Source organism: Coffea arabica, chromosome 2e (genome assembly GCF_036785885.1).
Source record: "Coffea arabica cultivar ET-39 chromosome 2e, Coffea Arabica ET-39 HiFi, whole genome shotgun sequence".
NCBI lineage: Eukaryota > Viridiplantae > Streptophyta > Magnoliopsida > Gentianales > Rubiaceae > Coffea > Coffea arabica.
This window is the reverse complement of record NC_092313.1, coordinates 27,802,194-27,826,906: the sequence shown is the minus strand read 5'-3', so window position 1 is coordinate 27,826,906 and position 24,713 is coordinate 27,802,194. Positions and strand designations below refer to the sequence as shown.

Here is a 24,713-nt window from a genome sequence, read left to right as displayed (position 1 = left end):
GGTTATTTTGATAAAACAAATATAACTAAAATAATCAAGTTTTCACTTTTGATACAAATACAATCACTAAATTATTATTGTGTTTTTTTTTAGAAAAAAGTGTTATTGTATTAAGTGTAGTTAGGAATTTAACATAAATGTATTAATAAATTTAGTATAAATAATTAATAATTTTTATTAATAGACATATATAATTAGTAGTATAATTGATAATATCATTATATATATAATTATGTACATATATAAATTTTCAAACGGGTGCCCACCCCCGCCCCAATGACCCCGCAGGCACCCGCTCCCGTTGCCATCCCTATACACAACAGGCGCCACATAATTTAGCATCTAGAATAGTCTAAATCTGTAATGTAAGTGCATGCAGGCATACCTAACCATCCCATATCCTTGGTGATTATCATTTAGAAAAAAAGGGGAGGTTTTGAATATTCAGAAGTCACACTACTGCTAATTCATGCATGAAGTCTTTGTCAAACACTAAAATTGATTATCGAGGTTATCGTAATGGTAACTCATGCATGACATCTAAGTCGAATATTAAAATCCCGAATGGCCAATTAAACCCTTTTTGTTTATTTTTGACAAATATGTGTCTATGTAGCAAGTCAATGATGCTAGTGTGTCAAATACGAGAGAAATTTAAACTCAGAATTTTTAAGTATTAGAGTTTTATTTTTAGTCACTGAACAAGATAAATATTTCTAATAGATGAAAAATCTTGTAAGAGTCATCTTCAGACAATTGATCTTAGAATGATTCATCACCTTTTTCTTGCTCACGATTCAAACGAGTTTAAGTGTATCTAGTGAATTATTGAACTAACCCTAGTCAACTGAATTATATTATATGGTCTGTTTAATGAGTGTTCATTGAGTACTCATTAAGATATATTTCAAGTGTTATATTTTTAAAAATATAAAATTAATTATGAAAAGTAAATAAATACAAGAAAGGGTAGCTAAAATTAAATAGAAAAAGTATATAAATGTAACGAGGTTAATAATTATTAGTATGTATATATACATGATAAGTCAGATATATTTTAAATATGTTAATGGGCGCCCAAATAGAAAAACCCGATATTAAATAAATAACTAGAATGTACATAAAACAATGGAAGCAGCCTACATGCTACTATTTTGATGCGAGAGAGAAATATTTTAGTTTGAATGACATAGGCACTTCAACGCTGTGTATTGACTCCTAGCCAATCTACCATAGAGGCCATCTTGCTAGTCATAAAAAAGTTTCCACCCTATTAATGTTCAAAATTATAACAATATTTTTTACTATGAACAAAAATGTCAATTTCATGTAAAAATAGTTTTCTGCACGCTCTCTCCTTTCTACTGGTCTTTTTCTTTCCATATTGGTCCTCTTCCTTCACCTAACCTTTTATGAATAGTTTTTGGATTTTTTTCAATGGATATTTAGTCGGCACTTGTTTAAATATCTAAATTATATTTAATTTATTATGTGAATACCTATAATTATATTATTGCCCCCCTACAATTGGATACTTTGCTTTTTCAAATTAACTATAGTTTTTTAAAGAATTAATACATGAAGCCTTTCTTAATCAGTGTTCACTGGACACCTATTAGCCAAATCAATAATTTTAGCATTATGTCTAGACGGAGTGGTTTTAAATCATTAGTTTTGGCCAATAAAATCTTTAATCTGAACTCATTAGAAGTAAATTGGCATTCGTAATCAATTACTTTCTCAAAGGAAAAAAAATTGTCAAATTTTCAAACCTTTTAATTATTGGAAGATTTGGACACTCAAGATTAACAATGAGGCAAAGGAGTAGTATATTTCTCATTTGTCAATAATTGCGTGGTCTAAGACTATTCCAAATCACGGGCCCAAAAAAAGGAATACAACCATCATTAGGGGCGGTTGAGTTGACTTTGCTTGCTGCATCTTGTCCTTTTCGCTCAAAGCTCAATCCTTTTGAGACGATAAACATAGCACTTTGGACATCCTCTCTGGGAAGAAATACCAGATTGAGTGTACCTGGACGATTTTTTCTTGTTGGGTTAATAAAATTCAGAGAAGAAATGGCAGCAGCTCAGCCTATCAAGGTGGTCGCCCTCTGTGGTTCTCTCCGCAGAGCCTCCTACAATCGTGGTCTCGTTCGTGCAGGTACCCATTCTTTGATCTCTCCCCTTTACTGGATGGTATTCTAACTCTTTGAATTGGTTCGGAGTTAATTCTAACCGAGTTTAGAATTGTTTAGGAGACAACCCTCTTTATACATAGTAGTATTAGGTCCCATTTTACCTTTTTTTTCTATGAGAAACTCAATCTCCATGTATATTTATGCTGTGCCTATTCACAAGGATTTGAAACAGAAAAAGGGCACTCATCATCCAGCTTTATACCTTGGAAAAGATGATAGTGATGCAAGAGAAGAATATTGGAAGAGAAAATATGAAAACAATTCTATGGGGAAAAAGATGAAAAAAAGAAGGCTCCCTAATGTTTTTTCTTTTCGTTTCTTTTTTTTTTTTTTTTTTGGGTTTCTTTGGTTGGTATGGTATAAATGCAAGGCTGATATTTCTTATATATGGTCAATTTTAGCAACTGAGATTTGCAATGAGTCAATCAAGGATGTGCAGATCGAGTACGTGGATATTTCTCCTTTGCCATTTCTTAACACTGATCTTGAAGTGAATGGAACTTACCCTCCTGAAGTTGAAGGTTTCAGGCAAAAAATTCGCCAAGCTGATAGCATATTCTTTGCCGCACCAGAGAACAATTATTCCGTTTCAGGTACCAAAGCATTTGTATTTACGACCAAATTGCAAGAAATTTTACGAGTTTGAATTAGCTGTTTTTGAAAAATTTTACAATAACAGTTATAGATAAGATATTTTTTAATTTATTGTGTATTACTGTAGCATTATATTTGAAAATTTTATTTTTGAAAAAATGGCCAATCGAACGGTTGTGTTTGAATAGGAGCAGTGATAGTTAGCATAAGGAAGGGGAAAAAAAAAAGGAACACTAGGCCATGTGATTCTCAATAAATCTGTATGATAATTGATTTTTTATGGTAAATTTTGTAGCACCTCTGAAGAATGCCATTGATTGGGCATCTAGACCTCCCAATGTTTGGGCAGACAAAGCAGCTGCTGTAGTCACCGCAGGAGGAGGCAGCCCAAGAGCGCAATATCATCTTCGCCAAATTGGAGTTTTTCTTGATCTCCATTTCATAAACAAACCTGAATTTTTCCTCAATGCATTCCAACCCCCTCAGAAATTTGACAGCGATGGCAACTTGATTGATGCTGATAGCAAAGAGAGGTTGAAGCAACTTCTTTTCTCCTTGAGAGCTTTTACACTTCGCCTTCAAGGAAAGGCTGAATAATTACCGCACTGTTGGGACCCTATGGGTATCAAAAATTTGTTGCAAGTTTTGGTGAACTTTTGGAAGTGTATTTGATCAACTTTATACTTGTCTTTCCTAATCGACAAACATTATGCTCATCAAATTTTCTTTGGCTCAAAGCTTAATTTTCTGTTTTAATTTTTTAAACATTTGGTTTGTGTCAAAAAAAAAAAGTTAGTTGGTGTCATAAATTTGTATTTGTTTCAATGGTGGAGGTAAAGGTACTACTGGAACAAATCAACTTGAAGAATCACATGTTCATAGCAAAAACCATGACAGAGTACCACTAAATCAAGAAGTAGAGAATACCAGAAGTCCACATTATCAATAACAGAAGTCTTTGCATTTAAATTTGATAAGCATGCAATTACATGAATGAAAACTCAAGGAAATAAACTTGGAATTTAATAGCAATCATAAGTCCTTTTTTTAAGTGATAAAATCTTTTTGGAATGCCATAATTTGCATCCAGATTATTTTAGTACCCAAAATCTAGGGTGAAAGATGTTTCCTAAACATCTCCAAGGTTTCCTCAAAAAAAAAAAATGTAAAAGTTATGGATGGATAAATACAATAGAGGCACACCTAGGGGATATCAATTTATATCAAGGATTTCTCCTTGAATTAAATTCAATGAAAGTAGCTTTTTCAATTTATTGGAACCAATCAACCAAAAGAGTTGTGAATCCATAGCAAAAATCATGGGAAAAATCCATTTTTCATCCTCAAACTTTGTGACTAAGATATATTTGGTCCCCAAACTTTTTGACCAGACACATTGAGTACATGTATTAACTATTTTTTGCCACATTTAGTCAAAAAACGGGAAATTTTTCAATTTGGACGGTGAAACCCACGTGGCCGTTAACTTATGCATCGGGAATCAATGCAAGTCAGACTAAAGTCCACACATTCTCTCTCTAATGCAAGTCGACACAAAATGTTGACTAAAAGTACACTCAAAGTCTAAGGGTGTAGCTCCTTTTCCTCTCCAAGTTTATCTCTTTCCCACCGAGCTTGTGGAGTGAAAAGCTGCGTGAGATTAGCAGAGGTGGGTATCTGCTTGCTGCTCGTTATCACAATCACAAGAAGACATGGATTGGGGCTTCTATGGGGGACTTCCTTCGGGAAAGTCTGTGGATCCGTTATGTAACCTCAATGTACTGGTCCATCACTACTCTAACTACAGTTGGTTATGGTGACCTACATGCCGAGAATACGAGAGAGATGATCTTTGACATCGTTTACATGCTCTTTAACCTGGGGCTGACAGCATATTTGATAGGAAATATGACCAATTTGGTTGTTCATGGAACCAGTAGGACCAGAAAATTTGTGAGTAATACCTATACATTGTTTTTTTGTGATTTCTTAGAGTCAAGTCTAAGTTTAGGATATTTATGTTAACTGCTTGCACATGATCTTCAATTTTAATGAGGCCGTGCATTCATACATAAACAGAGAGATACCATTCAAGCTGCATCAAGTTTCGCTCAGAGGAACCAGTTGCCTCTTCGCCTACAAGATCAGATGCTCTCTCACTTGTGCTTGAAGTTCAGAACTGACTCAGAGGGGCTGGAGCAGCAAGAGACTCTAGATTCTCTTCCAAAAGCCATCCGGTCAAGCATTTCACATTTTCTCTTTTACTCCCTAGTGGATAAGGTGTACTTATTTCGTGGCGTGTCCAACGACTTGCTCTTCCAACTGGTAATTCTTTGGAACGGTAGAACATTTTCACTTTTCAAGTTTGAGGCCTTATAGCATATACTTCCTATACTGCCAGGTTTCAGAGATGAAAGCTGAGTACTTTCCTCCCAAGGAGGATGTAATTCTGCAGAATGAAGCTCCAACAGATTTTTACATTCTTGTGTTAGGAGCAGTGGTAAAATTGGGCTTCCTTTTTCATCTTTTTCATTGTGATTTATCGAAAGTCATGTGCTTGTAATTTGTTACCCTCATTTGGACTTGTAAAAAAGTTGTTGACTCATAAATGCCTGCTGCTGATGTTTGAACTGCTCACAGGATTTACTGGTTTTCAAAAATGGTGGCGAGCAGGCAAGTGCAATGCATATGCTCGGATCAAATACTCCCCCCTTGTTTTTCCCTGGACTAGACTATCTACTTCAACAAATAATGAAAGATTTAGACTTTCCTCTTATATTGAAGATGTTGTGACTGAATTTTCAGATTGTTGGGGAGGCAAAAAATGGTGATCTCTGTGGTGAGATTGGGGTTCTTTGCTATAGGCCTCAGCTGTTCACTGTACGAACAAAAAGACTGAGCCAGCTATTGCGACTGAATCGAACCACATTTATGAATATCATTCAGGCCAATGTTGGAGACGGGACCATTATCATGAATAATCTCCTTCAGGTCCGTCCGTATGCTTCGTTAACTGGAAGACGATTTTCAATTTTGATTGAAAATTTTCGTTACAAGGTCCTTTTGGGTTCACTACTGCACACACTCTGTCATTGACTATCATTGAATTGCTTTTGGCTTTCTTCATTGGTTGCGCAGCATTTGAAGGAGCTAAAGGATCCAATCATGGAGGGAGTGCTGATAGAGACAGAGAACATGCTAGCTTGTGGAGTGAAAAGCTGCGTGAGATTAGCAGAGCTCCTAAAATTATGATTTGTATTATCTTGATATTGGCCATGCTACTTATGATCTCTGTTGCTGGGAAAAATAGGGGACATGCAAGAGAAGGAAAATTGGTACTAAGCTTGGAATGAGTTACCGAATCTGGGGGTGATGACTGTGGTTCGTTCCTTTCATGGGGCAGAACTTTGACTGAATTTGTAAATGTAGAAATAGGATGCTTTCATGGGGCATGCCTTTCCTAAAATCTGCACTATCATATGTTTCATGGGGCATGCTTTGTAAACGTAGAAATAGCATGCTTTCATGGGGCAAAACTTTGACTGAAGTTGTAATAAAATCTGCAATCCCATATGTTTAGTATATATTCTTTATTTCATGCTTTTCCTATTATTAATTGCGTGAAATGGTTGTTGTGCATCTTCATATATGAGATTGTGTGATATGAAGATTGTGTTATCTCCTCAGTGCTTTTTCTACTTAATGGTGTAGGAAAAGAATGAGTTTTTGTTTTCTTTTTTTTTTTTACTTGTTCATTCCAAAACTTTGTCTCATAATCAACTTGAAACGTAATTTTTGAGGGATATCAGTCCATGAACATGAACCTTTAGAAACAATAAATATAGTGATCACAAGAACTACCAAAAAGAGAGCTACATGAGATCAATAAACAAAAAGATGTAAGAATTACCCTGTGAAGAGCTCATTGTAAAAAAAAAAAAACTGCAGACCTCAGAACTCATCATTTAGGAGCTCCACCCTTAGACTTTGAGTGTACTTTTAGTCAACATTTTGTGTCGACTTGCATTAGAGAGAGAATGTGTGGACTTTAGTCTGACTTGCATTGATTCCCGATGCATAAGTTAACGGTCACGTGGGTTTCACCGTCCAAATTGAAAATTTTCCCGTTTTTTGACTAAATGTGGCAAAAAATAGTTAATACATGTACTCAATGTGTCTGGTCAAAAAGTTTGGGGACCAAATGTGTCTTAGTCACAAAGTTTAAGGATGAAAAATGGATTTTTCCCCAAAAATCATAGTAGAGTACCACTAAATCAAGAAACAGAGTATCAACGGTCCACATTATCAATAGGAGAAGTCTTTGCATTTGGATCTGATAAAAATGCTATTACATAAATGAAAACTCAATTAGTTTTTGTAAGTATATGTCTAATGACAAAAAATAATGATAACATAGTTATGACAACATGAATCAATTATGGTTAGCTTGAACCAATGGTCCTTAATCCAGTCCATATTTTGATTCAATGAACGACATGAGTTTCAAAATCTTACAATGTATATCATCATGTCTATCAGAATGGATTTTCATCTTTTATTGTATCAAACAGCATTCTTCAAACTACTGTTAGAACTAGTTTGATCCATAGCTAGGTTTAGGAAATTAGTGTTTAATCGCGGATTAAAGAAGGGTGTGTGTATTCGCTTTCTAATTATCAACAAATTTATATACTAAGTGGTAATGAGATAGGTATTTGCATGGATTAGAATAAGAAAAATTCAAAGCCCCCCATGTTTAGGTAATAAAATAAGGATTAATATTTCATATACTGAAGATGTATACACTTTCATCATTAAATACATGACACATATCTCGAATTTAAATTTGAAACTCAAATCTTATATACGTATCATGCATCCAATCATGATAATGTGTATACTGTCAGTGTATAATAGATTTACTCACTAAACAATGCAAAAGAAAATAATAATTCGCAACACTTTTGGGTATGATAAGATGCAAAAAAAAAAAAAAAAAACTATGTCAATCAATTAATGAGAAAAGAACAAATTTGCATTTACTTAAAAACTTGGATAAGTTTTGAGTGATTTCCTACTGGAAAAAAAAAAAAAAAAACCCTGGTCGAAGGATTTAGCCTGCCATTGTGACAGCATGTGGTCAACTTTTTGTTGCGTTTTCTTGAACAATTGTTATTCAAAAATTTCTCCATTTTTCATAAAATCTTTATGGCTTTATCTAAAGTCATTTGGAAGCAATATAACAATTCATGATTTATTTTGCTCAATTTTTTTGATGAAATATATATATATATTACATGTCCTTAGAATGTTCTAATACATAGTCCACTGCACGTATCATGGGGCACGTGTATCTACAAAATCCACTGCATGAAGCATCGTACGTGTCCCATTTTCGTTACTCAGAACATCATTCTTAACTCATAACATTTGTACATTCATGCCATGTGTTCTTAGTTCTGAAACTATGTAACCAGAACCCCTTCACTATTTAACAAGTGTCACGTTTAAGCTAGTGCTGATAAAAACTCCTTAATCTTGCCATTATCCCCTCAATTCCTACCAAGGAAGGAAAGACGAGAAAATTAAAGGGCCAGTTTTGATTCCCTGGAAAATTCATCTTTTTTGTTTTTGGCTGGAAGAAGTTTTGGAGGGACGAAAACCAACCAAAATAATTGGCCACTATGGAAGAACCAGTTCTCTCTAGACTAGACCGCCTGGACAACATTGTAAGTCGATTGATTAATACATACATATCTATGTGTGTGTGTGTGTGTGGGATTTTCACGTAAATGAACAAACAAGAAAGAGCTTTTATGTTTGTCTGCTTCATTTGATTCTATACATATATGTATATTTGTATATAGCTGAAACAATTGGAGGAAATCAGAGGATCAGGTGACCATTCCCCCAAGAGTTCTACTGCATCAACGCCCTCAAGCGGGACTTTGACAAGTGAAGACTTTTCTCCAAGACGCTTGGAGAAGCATTGTCGCCCTATTGAGGATGTAATATTGGAAATTGGGATCAAAGGCACCCTTTTTGAAAGGATAGTCCATGTGGAAGATCGTTTATTAAAGGTAAGAGTCCAATTCCTCGAATAAAAGGTCTACTTTATTGGATGGGCTGCATGATTTTGGACCTCATGCATCGATTTAATGGGCTGCCGAGTTGGTGAGTTTTGTAAATTGTGCAGATGGGTTTTAATCTTATTTAAGTCCTTTTTTTTTATTTAAATCTTGCTAGTTGTTAGATTCTATTCTTTTGGGGGAAAAAAGAATTGGATTCTGAACTTTTATAATTATGAGATTTTTTTATTTTTGGGGGGAAAAGGACTAGTTCTATAAAGGATTAGTTCCATAAAGTTTTTCCCCCACCAAAGTTCTAAAAATTTATGTATTTTAATGTCCTTTGTGTATGGATGTAAATTAAAGGCATAAAAGTTATAAAAAGAAGTCCATGCATTCTTATGTCAATAGTTTTTTTTTTAGATCCCTTTTAAGTATTATTCATATGGAAGTTCTTGTGAATCAAGACTTTGTTTTAAAACAAATACTGAATTGCAAGTTAATAATTTTGCAGTAAAATTTCAGTACTAGTGATTGCTTGACTTTTGCTCATATCTTGATAACTAGCAAGTCCATTGCATTTATTATTTTCCCACAACTCAAAACAGATAATTCAACAATGGCTGCAGCATGATTAAATTGGCCATGTTCTGTGTACATTATGTAATTTAATCTGATTGTGGTTGTCAGTTATGTCTGCAGTTAGAAGAAGAAGAAGAAGTAGAGACTGAGAAGAAGAAGAAGAAGAAAGAAGGGATTTCATCTGCAGAGAAGTCTTCCCCAAGAAAAGGTCTACAACAATTAGTCAAATCGTGCGTGAAAGGGAAAGGAAGCCATAAAAGCAGACAATGACTTCGAGGCTGTTTGTTGATTTTGCTCACTTTTGGTTCCCATTTGAAAGTTTTGTAAATGTAAAGAAATTGCCTAATAAATAAATGTTTTCCCTAAGAACCCTGCTTATTGTTGATCATTATAACTTTTGTTGTACTAATGAATGTTGAAGGTGTTAGTTGGGAGTTTGGGTGTTTACTGGTTGGTTGCAAAATTGATGTGTGTCTAGATTGACTCAATTAAGGAAGTACATGATTTGTTGTTGATTGCCAACATTTGGTTTGGGGGTTCACTGGTTGGTTAAACTAATGGGTAGGGTACAAATCTATATATGTTAGGAGAATATTCGAGGAGTTATGATATGGTCAAAAATTCCTGTTTCTATACCTGTTAGGTATTGTTTATATATGTTAGGAGAATATTCGAGGAGTTATGATATGGTCAAAAATTCCTGTTTCTATACCTGTTAGGTATTGTTTTAGGTATTGTTTGATAATTCAATTCAATATTTAAATTCATTGGATTCAGATCTTTAATATAGTCAGACACATTTGATAAATAAAATTAGAACATCTGAATTCATCACGTGTCACTGAATTTTTTAAATAAAATTAATTCTAAAAAATAAGTGATAAGTTGTTCGCTTATCACTTATTCTAATATATACTCAAATATATCCCTGTTTCTATACGTGTTAGGTATTGTTTGATAATTCAATTCAATACTTAAATTCATTGGATTCAGATCTTTAATATAGTCAGACACATTTGATAAATAAAATTAGAACATCTGAATTCATCTATACGTGTTAGGTATTGTTTGATAATTCAATTCAATACTTAAATTCATTGGATTCAGATCTTTAATATAGTCAGATCTTCAATCTTAGTTATTCGCTTATCACTTATTCTAATATACATTCAAATGTATTAAATTTAGCACTTAATAATTCACTAATTTAATGAATTTAAATTTCAGTTTTCAAATTTCAATTTTATCCAGCAAACCCTAACTCAAATATAACCAATTCATGATCATTTGAGTCTTTGGTGTTTAATTTGTTAGAAGAGCATATAATAACAATTTTTTCATCGGCTGGTGCTTGTATTGTTTATCCAAGAATAAGCTTTGGAAAGATTTTGGACCAAAATTTGCACCCAGTCAAAAAAAAAAAAAACGATTTTTGCAGTTCTGAATAAGAAGGGGGCATGCAACTGGCTTCAATAATGTGTTCCACAATGAGCCGCTGGAATCATACTAATCCATGCGGAACTTTGGGCGCCAAACAAGCATGTTTTAGGGGATACCTTTTTTTTTTTTTTTTTTTCAAATTTAAAAGCATAAAATCTGGGGCCCAACTTCCAGCGACGACTAATCATATCTGTAATAATTCCTTTCAATCCGAATACCAATTGGTGTTTCGCATGAATTAGGTGTTTTTAGATCATATTTAATAAATTTTATTATAGCAGTGTATATGAAAAAATTGTTACTATAATTGTTTATTAGAGTGTTTATAAAATTTTAAATATTGTTAGGATGTTCTTTAAAAATAAAAAAAAAATCACCCACTGCCACCATCAACCATCGCTACCATCCCTATTCTTCTCGTCTATCCTTCCTCTCTCTCTTTCTTCTCCTCCTTTCCCCTCCTCCCTCCTTTTGACACAGTAATGGAGTTTGGATAGAAGATTAAGAGAGGACAAGTATTTAATTATTTTGGTGTATGATGCAGTATGGCTAAGGTAAAAATTTTCATTCAATACATGTAAATTTTGATAAAATTGTATAAAGTTTTAGAACAATAATCATATGATAATTATTTTTCTACACCAGACAGCAAACTTTTACGTTCATTTTTTTTGGATCAAAAGTTTTAAGTCTTTTTTTTTTAAAAAAAAAAATTTAACTGGTAATTGGTTTCATTTGCCATCATTATATTAAGTAAGCGATAATTATAGATTTCAAGAGCTTAAAGGGGGCAAAGTAAGGGAATATAAGAAATTTAAAAAATTTTAGACAGTGCAAATTGTAAGACAAGATTAAAAATTAAAAATTTTTCAAGTCAATTTTAAGAGTTTTTCAAAGTTCAGGTCGAGGTGTTTGGGGAGAGGAGGGCAATTGCTCCCCCCTACTTCAACGTGGTTCTGCAACTGGGTGTTCATTTCAGAACCCACAATTGCATCCGTTATTTATCTTAATCTGTTTTTTTTCCTTTAAGAAAATTGACTTAGACCAAATAGTGTATATGACAATATTGGCATAGCCATAACATAGTGGACCTCCAATTTCTTTAGGTTGTTCTTTTTTCTTTATTGCTAGTTAATCTCTATGGTTTTTGGGTTGTTTACAATGTCTCTTTTTTATTGATAAAAGAAAAAGGGAAGTAGATTCGAGCTTTGAAGATTAATGGTTTCAAATTATTATTGCTTTTTCTTCCCGTTTCATTCTCATAAATTACATATTTAAGGTTGATAGCCTCCATTATAAAAAAATAATTAAAAACAACAACAAAAATAAAAGTAAAATTTTTAGTCCTCATGCTTTTGCATTTTTTTAAAAAAGAAAATCATACTCTAAACGACATACAACAGACCTAAATTAAAAAATAATCTACCTCCTACTCTTTAAAAGTTTTCATATTTGTATCTATCGTTTAAACATATCGGATTCTTAAACTTAAATTTTATAAGTGGATTCTTTTTTTTTTCTTTCTTTTTTGCCTTCTTCTCTAACGTAAAGAGCTGCAACTCCCCTCATAGTTTTCAGACACCTATTACTTGTCAATTTTCTGAAGTAGATATGTTTTTTGTCGCACCAAAAAGAACAAAACAGAGTAATTCTTTGACATGAAATTGAGGTACTACATTTGTTTGCGGGTTTTAGAATTGCATCTTTGTCAGTGTCTGATAGGTTGCATTTTTATCATTAATTTTATGATTATTTTCCTCTTTTATTTTACCAAATATTGTGTTAATTAATGGTTTCTACTCATATTTGGTTAATGGTGCTAATTGTAAGAAAAGGAGCAAAATGTGATTAAAAGTGGCAATTTTCCAGTTAAATTGATGGTGGCATGTTCGGGAGCTGTTTCCAAGTTCGATTCAAACTCTAGACAGCTTTAGAGGAAGATTTGGAAGATTTGAATTCTAATTATTAGTTTCATGGCTGAATTAGAAATTTTGAAATACTTTCTTTTGTGGTTTATTTTTCTATTTAGGAGACTAATTTTATTTGATAGTAGACTTGAATTAGGAAACTAGGAGAGAAAAGGCCAAATTCCTGTTTGATTAGGACTCCCAAAAATAAAAGCATGAGGACTCTTTGCTTTGCAAGGTTGAGGACGGCCGCTTGGCTGGCTCTTCATTAGTTTTAGAGCCAAAAACAATTGCAATCAGATTCAATTGAGTCTTGTGGAATCTCTTCTAGAATGCGTAGCTAAATCTCCGTTTTCTTGTCGAAGGTCAATTTGAAGATGTGGTGTCAAACATCTGTGAGATCGAATTAATTTTATTTATTTCTTTTATTCATTGGTATTCGTACGTTTTTTGGTTTAACTTTTTATGATTGTTTTGTTATTTGAATATCAAGGGTCCGATATTCGAATTAACCTAATACTCTACTGTCAATTTAACTAGTTAAATCCGTAATTGTTTGATTGGTTAATACCAGTGGCAACTAGTGTGATTGGTCCCATGTTAGAGAAACGTATGATCTAATTTAATCAAACTCTCGTAGCGTGTTTGTTGGTTAGGGTTGAGTTTTTCTAATTTTTAATGCAATTGAGAAATTGAATCCTACGATCGTACCTAAGGTTATTTCTTAGTTAGGGAAATAGTCACCGGTCGTACCTTGACTATCGAAAAAGTAAGAAAAAATTGGTTGTTCATCGCGTGTATGGCAACTATAACCAATCTATTAATGAGTAATTGAATTATCTCCGCATCGATGATCAGTTGAATGGACCGTGACTGAAAAGTTTCACCTTTAGCGAGAGTCACATCTATTGTTGATTAATTCCTATTTATTTTCTTGAGTTGCTTTTATTTAGTTAATTCATTAATTTTATATTTTTATAAAAACCTCCCATATTCTGGACTCTAAAAGAAACGAATTTCCCCAATTCCTGTGAATTCGACCCTACTTACCACAAAATCTATACTTTATTTGAGCAGGTATTTAATATTGCACAGGCTCGACACCTATCAGTGTCCAAATGTTTATCTTGAAAAGAATATAAAATTCCTTTATGTGGCAAAAAGAATGGGGAAATCATTTTTTATTATGCAAAATTATGAACATTTGTTAAATATGACACTGTATTAAATAGTATCCTTACAACTCTAAATATTCATAAGAGAAGATAATACACATAATGCCACGGACGCCAACATTTAATATGTTGATTGATTCCTATATAATTCAGAAAAGAATAAAGCTCCAAAATATGTATTATTGAAATCATACCATGAGGTATGAAATCGACCAACTGAAAGGTGAGAATGATCACAGCTGGTCATCAATATTACCAGCAACTTCTGGTGATGGGTCCAATGATAGATAAGTTGCAAATGGATGGTCTGACAATTTTCTGCATCTGGGCCGTTCTTTAATTGCCTCCAAAACTGATTGATTTTTCTCAAGAAAAGTCATCATCTAAAGATTGGAGAATTGTTCAATTTCTGTTGCTTTGTCATTTATCGTAACATTGATGAACAGAAATTTTGAAAATACAAAAGAAATATACTTACAAAAGAAATATACTTGCCTCATTGCTTTTCCCTAACTTATTGATATGAAAAATTAAGGATGGCAATTTCTAGCATAACATGACAACACAATTCCAATACGATACGAAATTAGGGAAAAGCAATGTTAACAATACAAATATAAGCGGATCAGGTTGGATCAACCTGCAGGTTAACGATTATACACCACTAAACCATCCCTCATATTTTTTTTTTCCTATTATTTGTATTGTAACTTTCATGCCTAATTATGTATTGTAGTATTAGACTTTATTAATTGCTACTGAAAACTCTAGATCTTGAAGTTTGTTTTGTGTTTTGAAGACTTAATTTTGCATTATGCCTTCAAAATTTTGAAAACTCTTATGTTATGTGTTTTATTATGTTAAGTAATGACCTTTCCTATTGTTGAAAGCTGCCACTGGAATTTTGAAATTTCTTTTATACTTTGAAGACTTTGTTGTGCAACTTGTCATTGAAATCTCTACAATAACAAGAGTGGATAGGTTAAATTGTATGCTAAACGGATTCATTTGACAAAGATGATTATTGTGCGAAATGTTTAATTAGTTAAATAGGTTTGATCGTATCAACCCATTAACAAGCAGGTCATGACGCGACATTGAACAAAAGTATAATAGGTTCAGTCCGGGTTGAGATTTTTCAATATGAACATGAAAAAAATACGACAATACAATCTATTCCCACCCCTACAGTATAAATGGAAATATATATTTGAAGGAGGCCGTGCATACAAAATATAAATTGTTAAGAGTTAATGATATTTACTATGTCATTTTTTGTGATCAATTATTTTTTTTATGGATTTTGTGATCAACTTTTAACTTCATTTCGTGAGGTTATGCTTAGACTACAAATTCCAACAAAAAGGGGAGAAAAGGAAAAGCAAGAACCATATGTCTTAGCAATGAAGCAACTAATATCTTTGAGCCACTTCTACACATGGTCCCCAAATTTGGGTACTCAGTCAATGAAAATTTGCCACAATACATTTCCATCACCGTGAATTGATGAATATCAACCCCATGATGTCGAGAATTCACCTTGAAACCTTTTCTCCTTCGGATTACAATTTACATCACATCAACCTTGTAATTACACAAGCGTCATGCTTTCAACTATGATATTAATTCGTTTATATGCATGTGTAGGGTGCAAATATTTCGTCACTACCCAATTCAAACATATGTGAGTCTAAAATTATTCTCTAACAATCTTATCAAGAAAGAGATGGGGCACTAATTAACCTAATTAATCGATAGAATTTTATCAAGGATGACAAAGAACTGCACCACCTTGTGTATATTCATTTTAAGTGTAAAAGATTGGTATAACTATTATAAAAGTTTGGCAATACTAGAATTTCTTCAAAATTTTATCATGCACTTGTCAATAGCACCATATGGAAAACAAAAATGTTTTGACTAAAATTTTTGCTCTCTATAAAGGTTGGTTTGGTCTTACAAATGAACTTCCTAATGCAAATTTTGTACTTCAATACAAGCACAATTGATCTCAACAATAGGTTCCAAAATGTTGTACCCAGAAAAGGAAAGACCAACAAAAGAAGATGGGATATAGACAAGCAAAGAAGATGAATATCCGCTAACAATTTTTTCCCAAAGGAAGAACTCAAATTTAAATCATAAGAAAAGCTAAAAGCACTAGTAACTGTTCAAGATTACAACTATGAAAAACCCTATGAGTTTGTGGCTAAGATGAACCAACTTTTAGGCCTTCATTTGGTTCCCCATTTGGGGAGCTTCTACCTTCTATAGATAAACTGCCCTCTTCACTGTCATTATCATATAATGAGATGTTTGAAGAAAGTGTCAAATGCTCGAATTGCTTTTCTCCAAAAACTGATTTTTCAAGATTTGGAGTGGGGACCTAGTATTCATGTTAGTTTATCTCTATCACCACTGGACCCCTAAAACTTTATTTGCCAAGACTTCTAGCTAGTTTATATTGAATCTTGAGCTGGTGAGACTTCCCCACCTCCAATAACTAGGTGAACGCTACCAAACTCAACCCAACATACAAATTTTTTGCAAAAAAAAAAAAATTAAAGTTGAGATAAGAAAAAGAATATATTTACATTCTGTGGGATGCAGTTTTTTCGTGCAAGAAATGAAGCAAATTTCTTCTTTAACACTTACTTTTGTTTGAAAGCAGGGACGATTAGATAAGAAAAAGAAAACTTTTAGCTAATTGTGATTTGTGATCATGCTCATTCTTTTGCATATTTAGGAAATTCTCTTACTGACATTAATTTAGCATATCAAACGTATTGTCTAAGAATGCCAACATTTGTTAGTGCTATTATTGTTAGTTTTGGATTTTTTTTTTTTATCATAGTGCTAGTAAATATTATATGGAATTTCCAAGCAAAAAATAAAAAAATCTTTGGTCCGCAAACAGCCTTAGGGAACAATCGGTGTAGTATATAATATATATATATATATATATATATATAGCCATGTGCTTAAAGTACATGATTATAATTATGAGAAGGTCCGAAAGGGATAAAACAAGAAAAGCTTGTTAATCAAGAAACAATGATGATAATGATGATGTTGTTGCAGATTATTTGAGTTAGCCCTAATTCTGCTTTCTTGTAAACAGCCTTTGGGTTATTTTCACTTTAAAAACTCCTATGAGCTTTTATAAAAGTTGTACGTACCTTTATGCTAGATGCTTGAGCATTTGTAGAAAGAAAACTTGCATAATTAGGTGGAATTTGCCATGAATGCAAGCACATGCTTCCAACATCATTGTACAAGAGGGTAACATTAAAACCCAAAAAAAAAAAAATTTCTTGCAGTGATAGTGATAATATGATTAAGAAGAAGAAGCTGATCATGCCTTGGTAAATATGCGAGGATTTGAAGAAAAACAAATTAAATCACAAGAAATTAGAAAACAAGAAATTGTCAAATCAACTTATACTTCTTACATCTTATTATGGCATCTTTGACGAGTGAAAGAAAATTAATGAAGTGCTGTTTGCCAACATTAAAATCCAAACAAGGCATGTTCTTCCAGATTGTGATCTCAATTGAGCATTGCTGATTTGACTTATATTTCTTTCGCCCCATTTCAGACGTAGATATTGAACTGCCTGTGTGCCTAAAAACCGTAGATTTGCAACATTATTGTTATGGCAACTTTATCAAATTGATGGCAACTAATCGTCCACAAAGAAATGCTATGTGAATTAGTTGGAGGACAATATCGAGTGAACCAAAATAAGTTCAGCACACGCTGTGTGACTGAAGTAAATGTGAAGTTATGAAAATGAGATTATGAGAGTTGTACGTTGCCCTTTCTCGAAGGACATGCACGATATGTAATATCTATATATTTATATTAGGGTTTATTGTTAGCTAGTTTTGGATGTAGAAGGAGATGCAAGATGTATGTTTAACTAGAACCAAGTATCATGCAAGATGTACGATAAAGTTTAAATACGAGTTTGCATTCGTTATTAAAAAAACGCTAATACGTCTTACTTTACATAACACGGATAGTATACAAGTACTGTGGGAGTATAGGTGGCAAACCAACCCACTTAACTAAATTTATCCATAGCCGCCCATGAATAGATGGGTATGGGTATCTTAAATTTTTGTATATGGGTATAAATGAGTTACCCAATAATATAAATGGGTATTATTGGATAACCCATCAAACCCAATTAATCCATTTAGAATTCTCTTCCCCCATCCATTTTTTTTTTCAAAATTTTCATTTTGTCATGATGTTAACTACTTTTGTTTCATTATTATTATTATTTGTTGGTTTTATCTTATTATTTTATTTTATCTTAGTTTGTTAACTTGCTCATTTTTCAGCATTACCAATTTATGATAAATTTTAGGCTCTTTTCTTATCTTTCTAAAATGAAATTTTAAATTTATTTATGAAAATAATGTTAAGGATTCAAAATTTTTGGTTTAAGTTTTATATTAACTTTTATAGTACTTAGTTCAAATTTTTATATTCTTATTATTCAATTATTAAATAATATGTAAATTTGCTTCATAAAGTATAAATGGAAAAAAATTGGTAATTAGGCTTGTTGAGCATTACAAGTAAATATTTAAAACTAATGACGGATACAAAGAGCGGTATAAATTGATAACTTAGTTTGCAAAAATGAATTTAAATGAATTTACAAAAAATTAAAATAAATGGGTTATAAATGGGTAATTGGGTTACCCAATTCATTTTTTGACTTACCCATTTATACCCACCTAATTAGATGGGTATAAATGGGTTGACTCACTTATACCCATTACCCATTTTATCCAACCCAAACCCGCCCAAGTCACCCATTTTGACACCTCTAAGTGGGAGTAACAACTATACAAAATAGTGAGACGAAGTCGAATTTTCACCTCATATATGAATTTCTAGACAATTAAAAAAAAAACATTGCATTGATATTCGATTGTATATGGATAATTCGTGACTATACTTTCTCAGCGACTATATATTTCCTTGAGCAGAAGCCGGAATTTATTTTGTAAGATTGTTCAATTTTTGCTTTGATTCATATGATCATTTTCTTACCGTATACAATTGACGCACAGATCGTACTTAAAAACATCTCCCAATGAAGTAAAATTAATATAACATCTAGGAAGCATTACATATCATAGATGACTTGCACAGCCTACTTCTAAAAAGTTACATAGAAAAATATATAAAAAGAGATATCTAAAGAAAAGAAATGAAGAAGAGTCCATCCAGTAGGATAATATGGTGTCGTGAGTAGTATAATCATGATATCTAGATGCCCCAATATTGATAGTTATAAAACTGCTTCCTTAGTTTATAAGTCGAATCCGGAGAAAAGATGTGCCGGTTCCAACTGAAATAGATCAGGTCAAGTTAAATAGATTGAAGTGGGGATGTGGACCTCTCCAGTTGAATTCTATCTAGTGAATGTAATTCTTATAACATCTAGAATAAACTCGTATGATTTTGATGTATTCATAAAATTTGTCAACTCATATAACTAAATTAGAATAAAATTTTATTATTACACAAAATATAAAAATTACATGAATTGGAGTGAATTAGATAAAACTCAATTGCAGAGATCCGGCCGTTTCGATTGAAGTATAGAATTGATCGTCAATGAATTGGAATCAACTGGACAGTGAGTTGGTCCTTGAGTTTTTCTTTGTCATTTATAAGTTAAAGCGTAAGTTTTTTATACACTGTTAAAGAACAAATTTTTTTACACTAATATGGTTAGATTATGCTACATAATAAAAATTCAAATTATGCTGTTAGTACATAAAAAATTAATTCTAAATTAAATAGTATGTAACTATGTTGGCATATTAAATCAAATCTAAAAAAACAAAAGTTTCTATATTGTTATTTAACAGTGTTTTAGTCAAGTTTTAAATAGTTTTATTAGAGTCAAATTTTGATAGTTTTAGTATTTAGAAATTGGTATTTTATTAGGTAATTTATTGTAGTTGTCAAGACTAGTTTACCAAGCCATCTAGTGTCTAAATAAGGAGTCTTATTATAGTCATCAATTGAGAAGAGAGAAGAGTGAAGAGTGAAATTTGATATTTATTCTTATGGTATTATTGATTTATTCCTCTTTTTTCACATATATTTTTATGTGTGTAAATTGTCTTTTCATATGTATTGGTTTTATAAAATTTATCACCTATATCTTTTTGGTAGAATTTGTTGGGTTTTACATTTTGTATCAAAGCCCTAGGTTTAACAAATTGATCCTAAGATGTCTATGAATATTGAAGAATCATCTCAATTACGAAGTTAGTTTTGGGTGTTTTCTGCTGTTAGATTTAGAGCATAGGGATTAATTACTGTAAAGAAATCACATGGTTGGTACTGAAGTATCTAATCAGTGAAGACTGGACTAAAAAATTGGCCCAAAAATTGTCAGATTGATTGTCATTGCAAAGACAGGGATCGGTGAAGAATCATGTCAGTTGAATTGTGATTATTAAGATCATTTAATGAGTTGTCAATAAATTGACATGAAACTATGCACCAAAAATAGTCTATCTAGGTGTATGGATTATTGCAACAAGAAAACTGTCTGAATATGAAAAATCAAGACAAAGTGGTCCGAGCTGAATTTGCAAGAGGAATTATTGATGATGGTTGCGATGAACTTGATGCAAAAGAAAGCTTGATGTAAAGGAGGTAATGCTGGCATATTAAATCAAGTCTAACAAAAATTTAGTAGTCTTATTAGAGTGAAAATAAATCAAGTCTAAATTTTATATATACCGTCAGTGTATACACTATCACAATTGGATATGTGACACATGAGCAAATTTTGGATTTTAAATTCAAAATTTGCACATGTGACATATATCTAATGGTGATAGTGTATATACTGACGGTATATATAAAATTAAATCCTTTTAGTATTTAGAAAATGATATTTTGTTAGGTAATTTATTATGGTTGTCAAGACTAGTTTATACACAGAGAGTCTTGTTATAGTCATCGAAGAATGAAGAGTAAAATTTGGTAGGTTTGTTCTTATGGTTATTGATATTATATCATTGATTTCCTTCTCTTCTCCTACACATATTTTTATGTGTGTAAATTGTCTCCCTATATATATTAGTTTTATAAAATTTATCTCCTGTACCTTTTTGATAGAATTTGTCGGGTTCTACAAACGCATACATTCTTCATCAACAGGAAAAGTAACTATCTTATAATCTCTACAATTTCTGATTCATTCGAAGTTTGAACCATCCGCTAAGAAAGAATGTTGTTAGCTTATATTTTTTGTCATTTTACTGTTCGTAACTTTCGGTGTTGGCTATTGAAATTTGACTTTTGTTTGAAATTATTTGAGGGCCAATTGATCTTCGAGAAGGTAGAGTGTAATTGACTAACTATGAATTATTTCAAGAATAACACTCAATTATTACTCTGATAGAATTGAGTTTAAGCATATAATTTGAAGATTTTATGTCATGGGTCCCTATATTGAGGCCAATGCTTCCCAAGAAAAGACATGCGTAGAAGGGATGTCTTTGTCCAAGAATGGCTGATTAGAACCGAATCTAGGAAACTATCAAACTTCTATTTCATCTAATTATTTGATTAGGTTGGACCTTAAGTATCTAGATTGGTTGACTAAGTCATTCAAGGGGCTTGAATTGGTTTTAAGTTTAATTAATTAATGATAAAAAGTGATGTTCCAGTAGACCAACTTGACAGCTAAACGATGTGTTCTTAATTCGTTTTAATTTATGACTGCCTTCAAGTTGCATGAAGATTTCATATTTCTTCCAAAATAGTAACATATGCAGGATAAACAAGTTTTTTGCTGTTTTGTTATGAATATTTTTCATAATCCCAGATAGTTATATTTTTTTTTTTTGGCAAAAAAACTCCAAATTCGGAGTAGGGATGCCAGCCCCATATTTTATTATTAAAAAAAGTGGATACAATACACTAGAAGATGCAACGTAAAAATTTTAGTTTTACTATATTTTGTTTCAGAGTACCACTAAAATTTATTCAAACGGCTTTATTAGAGACTCCTTTCCTACTCATTAACAGTTTCCTTGAACTTTAGTGGGTTTTCGCATCATTAATAGCCTTTTAATTGTACTAATGAGCGGCACAAAATATTTTAATTGTTGGAAAAAAAAAAAAGTTCCAGTTTTAGTATTAAATTTTGGATTACCTGTCAAAGAAGTATTTGTAGGACTTATAGGTGATGCTGTCTAGCGACTCTAGCCTGAGCTTCCCCCTCGAGCCTTGCTAGAAATATGCTCCAGTTTCATTTGTGTGATTTTTTTTTTAATATTAAAGAGTACTTGTACTAATAGTCATTAAGTGTCATTTACTTGACTGATAGTTTGGTTGAACTTGAATCTAAATGTTTGGCTTGCTTGAAGTATGAGCTGACTTTGGACCAAATTAATTAAGCATAAATTGATAAAAGCATGTATCTTTTTTTTTTAATTCTTTTAGCAAGAGAATGATAGAATTTAAGAAGCGGAAAAGGGGAAGGGAGACTAAAACTCAGAATCTTTAAATTTGAAAGTCTCAACCTTAGCCAACATTTTGAAAATCGGTCCAGACCGGCCGGTTCAACAAGTTGAACCGACCATGCCTCCGATCCAATTCAATTAAAAAATCAAAGAATTAATTGAACCGGTCAAGAACCGGTTGAACAGGTAAAAATCGGGAGGTTCAATCAGTTTTTCATTAAATTTTTATTTTATGAAATAAATATTTTAGTTTAATTCAAAATTCTTAATACTAAAATGAATAAAAAATTATTAAAACTTTGAACTAGGGTCGAATCAGTTGAACCGGTCGAACTGTGAACTGGAAGGTTTCCGGTTCACTCTACCTTCCGAATTTAAAAACATTGACCTTAGCTTGTATCTACTTCCATCTGAATTATTCTAAAGTCGGTTTCTTCAATTATATTTTCTTACTCAAAGACTTTCTTCTTTAATTATATGGAATATATAATTTTGTATCGAATATATTTACTAAAGTGTGAATTATATCTAAGTGATAAAAATAAGTATACAGTATCTTCTAAGTGTTAAATATTTGCTGCTTCTTAAATTATATGGAATATGTAATATTGTATGAAATATATTCACTAAAGTGTGGATAAAATCTTAGTGTTAAAAATACCTACACATATGTCATGAAGTACACAGTATCTGCCAAGAGATCCATTAGTAATATAAATAATCATCTAAATACATTGTGCTAAAACATTTATGAGAAAAATGTAATTTTATTCCCCAATGTTTAGCTCCTATGCAGTTTTAGTTCTTAAAATTTTGGCAAAAGCAAATCTAGTCCTCAATGTTTAGCTCTTGTGTAATTTTAGTCCCTAAATTTTTAGCAAGAGTGAATTTGGTATCCAATATATCCAATTTAAAGCAAATGTACATTTGAAAAACTTTTTTAATTACTTATAGAATTTAGTCACATCTAATCATATGTCCATTAAGTTAAATTTGAAAAGAAAGAAGCAAAATAGTGCCTAACTTTAAACAACAAAATTAAGAACTAATAACTCATGTACTAACTAATTAACTAGTGAAAAAAAAGAAAAATTTTTAAACTAAAACTAGTCGGATCACCTAGTTCATCAATATGAAACTCATTTTTTTCTCTATCTCCACTACCCCAAGCAAAAAGTCGCATTTCTTAATTTCTCATAACGATTAACAAATTTTCTTTTTTATTTTTGTTTCAGAGATAATTAGTTACTAATGCACCATCATATAAGCTATCTTATTGTTTAAATTCAATCAATATTTGAAAAAAAAATTCATCAATTATCCTAAATCTAATTCAAATTGATAAAATAGGGGACCAAATTAGCTCTTGTCAAAACTTTAGGAACTAAAATTGCACATGTGCTAAATCTTGAGGATCAGATTTGCTTTTGCCAAAACTTTAAAAACTAAAACTGCACAAAGATTTTCCCAACATTCATTAACAATACGAATTAATGGAATTAATGGTGATTTTTTGCTATCCAATGAGCACCAAAATAAATGGTATTTGTGTTTCTAAATACCTTGTTTGGCAGACAAGTTTTTTACCAAGTTTATCTGCTACAAGTTTTTTAAAAACTTTAGCTACAGTAATCTCAAAAAACTTCTCAAAGTTTTTAAACTATACATTTCAAAATATTCAAAAAAAAAAAAACATACTTCAAAAATTTTTTAAAAAACTTCTACAGTAACCTACAGTAAAGTTTTAGACAAACACCCAAAAAACTCACTTGCCAAACGGGGCTGTACTGTACAGAAAACTATTTTGGCAAAAAATTAAAAGTTTAACAGAGGAATTAAGGAAGAGGAGATACATTAACCAATGATTAAGAGTTAATACCACTTATACAATCACACATGTTTAAGGAGAGTAGTCTAAATTTGGTACTTTTCAGTTAGTCATGGGTCGGTCCAGGGATTCAGATATATTAATAACAGCAGAAAATTAACAATCATTATAAACTTATCACATGAATAAGTTAAGTTCTAAGTTCTAATAGAAGAAATTGTAAAGAACCAATAAGAATAAAAAAAAAAAAAAGAACCATGCCTTGAAACAATGGAGTTTGAGAGAGTCGATAATTGAAATAAGTGCAATTGGTACTTGATCAGAGTCAAAACTTTTGATGCAAATCACACATGTTTAAGGAGAGTAGTCTAAATTTGGTACTTTTCAGTTAGTCATGGGTCG

The 24,713-nt window shown here is 31.9% G+C and overlaps 3 protein-coding genes across 4 annotated transcripts; all 3 read left to right on the top strand.

Moving 5' to 3' along the window:
* Positions 1-1,938: 1,938 nt before the first annotated feature.
* LOC140036956 (NAD(P)H:quinone oxidoreductase-like) lies at positions 1,939-3,515 on the top strand. Its single transcript, XM_072080243.1, has 3 exons — positions 1,939-2,163; positions 2,602-2,793; positions 3,090-3,515. The coding sequence occupies exons 1-3, from the start codon at positions 2,079-2,081 to the stop codon at positions 3,389-3,391; spliced, it is 579 nt and encodes a 192-aa protein (XP_071936344.1). The 5' UTR covers positions 1,939-2,078; the 3' UTR covers positions 3,392-3,515.
* A 914-nt stretch (positions 3,516-4,429) lies between these two features.
* Positions 4,430-6,396, top strand: LOC140004325 (potassium channel AKT1-like). Its single transcript, XM_072080242.1, has 6 exons — positions 4,430-4,747; positions 4,874-5,119; positions 5,196-5,294; positions 5,435-5,467; positions 5,600-5,785; positions 5,933-6,396. Exons 1-6 carry the CDS (start codon positions 4,523-4,525, stop codon positions 6,044-6,046), a joined length of 903 nt encoding a protein of 300 aa, XP_071936343.1. The 5' UTR covers positions 4,430-4,522; the 3' UTR covers positions 6,047-6,396.
* Positions 6,397-8,261: 1,865 nt separating this feature from the next.
* On the top strand, positions 8,262-9,813 carry LOC113729415 (uncharacterized). 2 transcript variants are annotated; one of them, XM_027253715.2, is made up of 3 exons: positions 8,262-8,523; positions 8,662-8,874; positions 9,565-9,813. In XM_027253715.2, the coding sequence occupies exons 1-3, from the start codon at positions 8,479-8,481 to the stop codon at positions 9,712-9,714; spliced, it is 408 nt and encodes a 135-aa protein (XP_027109516.1). In that variant the 5' UTR covers positions 8,262-8,478; the 3' UTR covers positions 9,715-9,813. The 2 variants fall into 2 exon arrangements, with proteins under 2 accessions (XP_027109516.1, XP_027109515.1); XM_027253714.2 differs by having other exon boundaries at positions 9,553-9,813.
* The last annotated feature ends 14,900 nt before the right edge of the window (positions 9,814-24,713 follow it).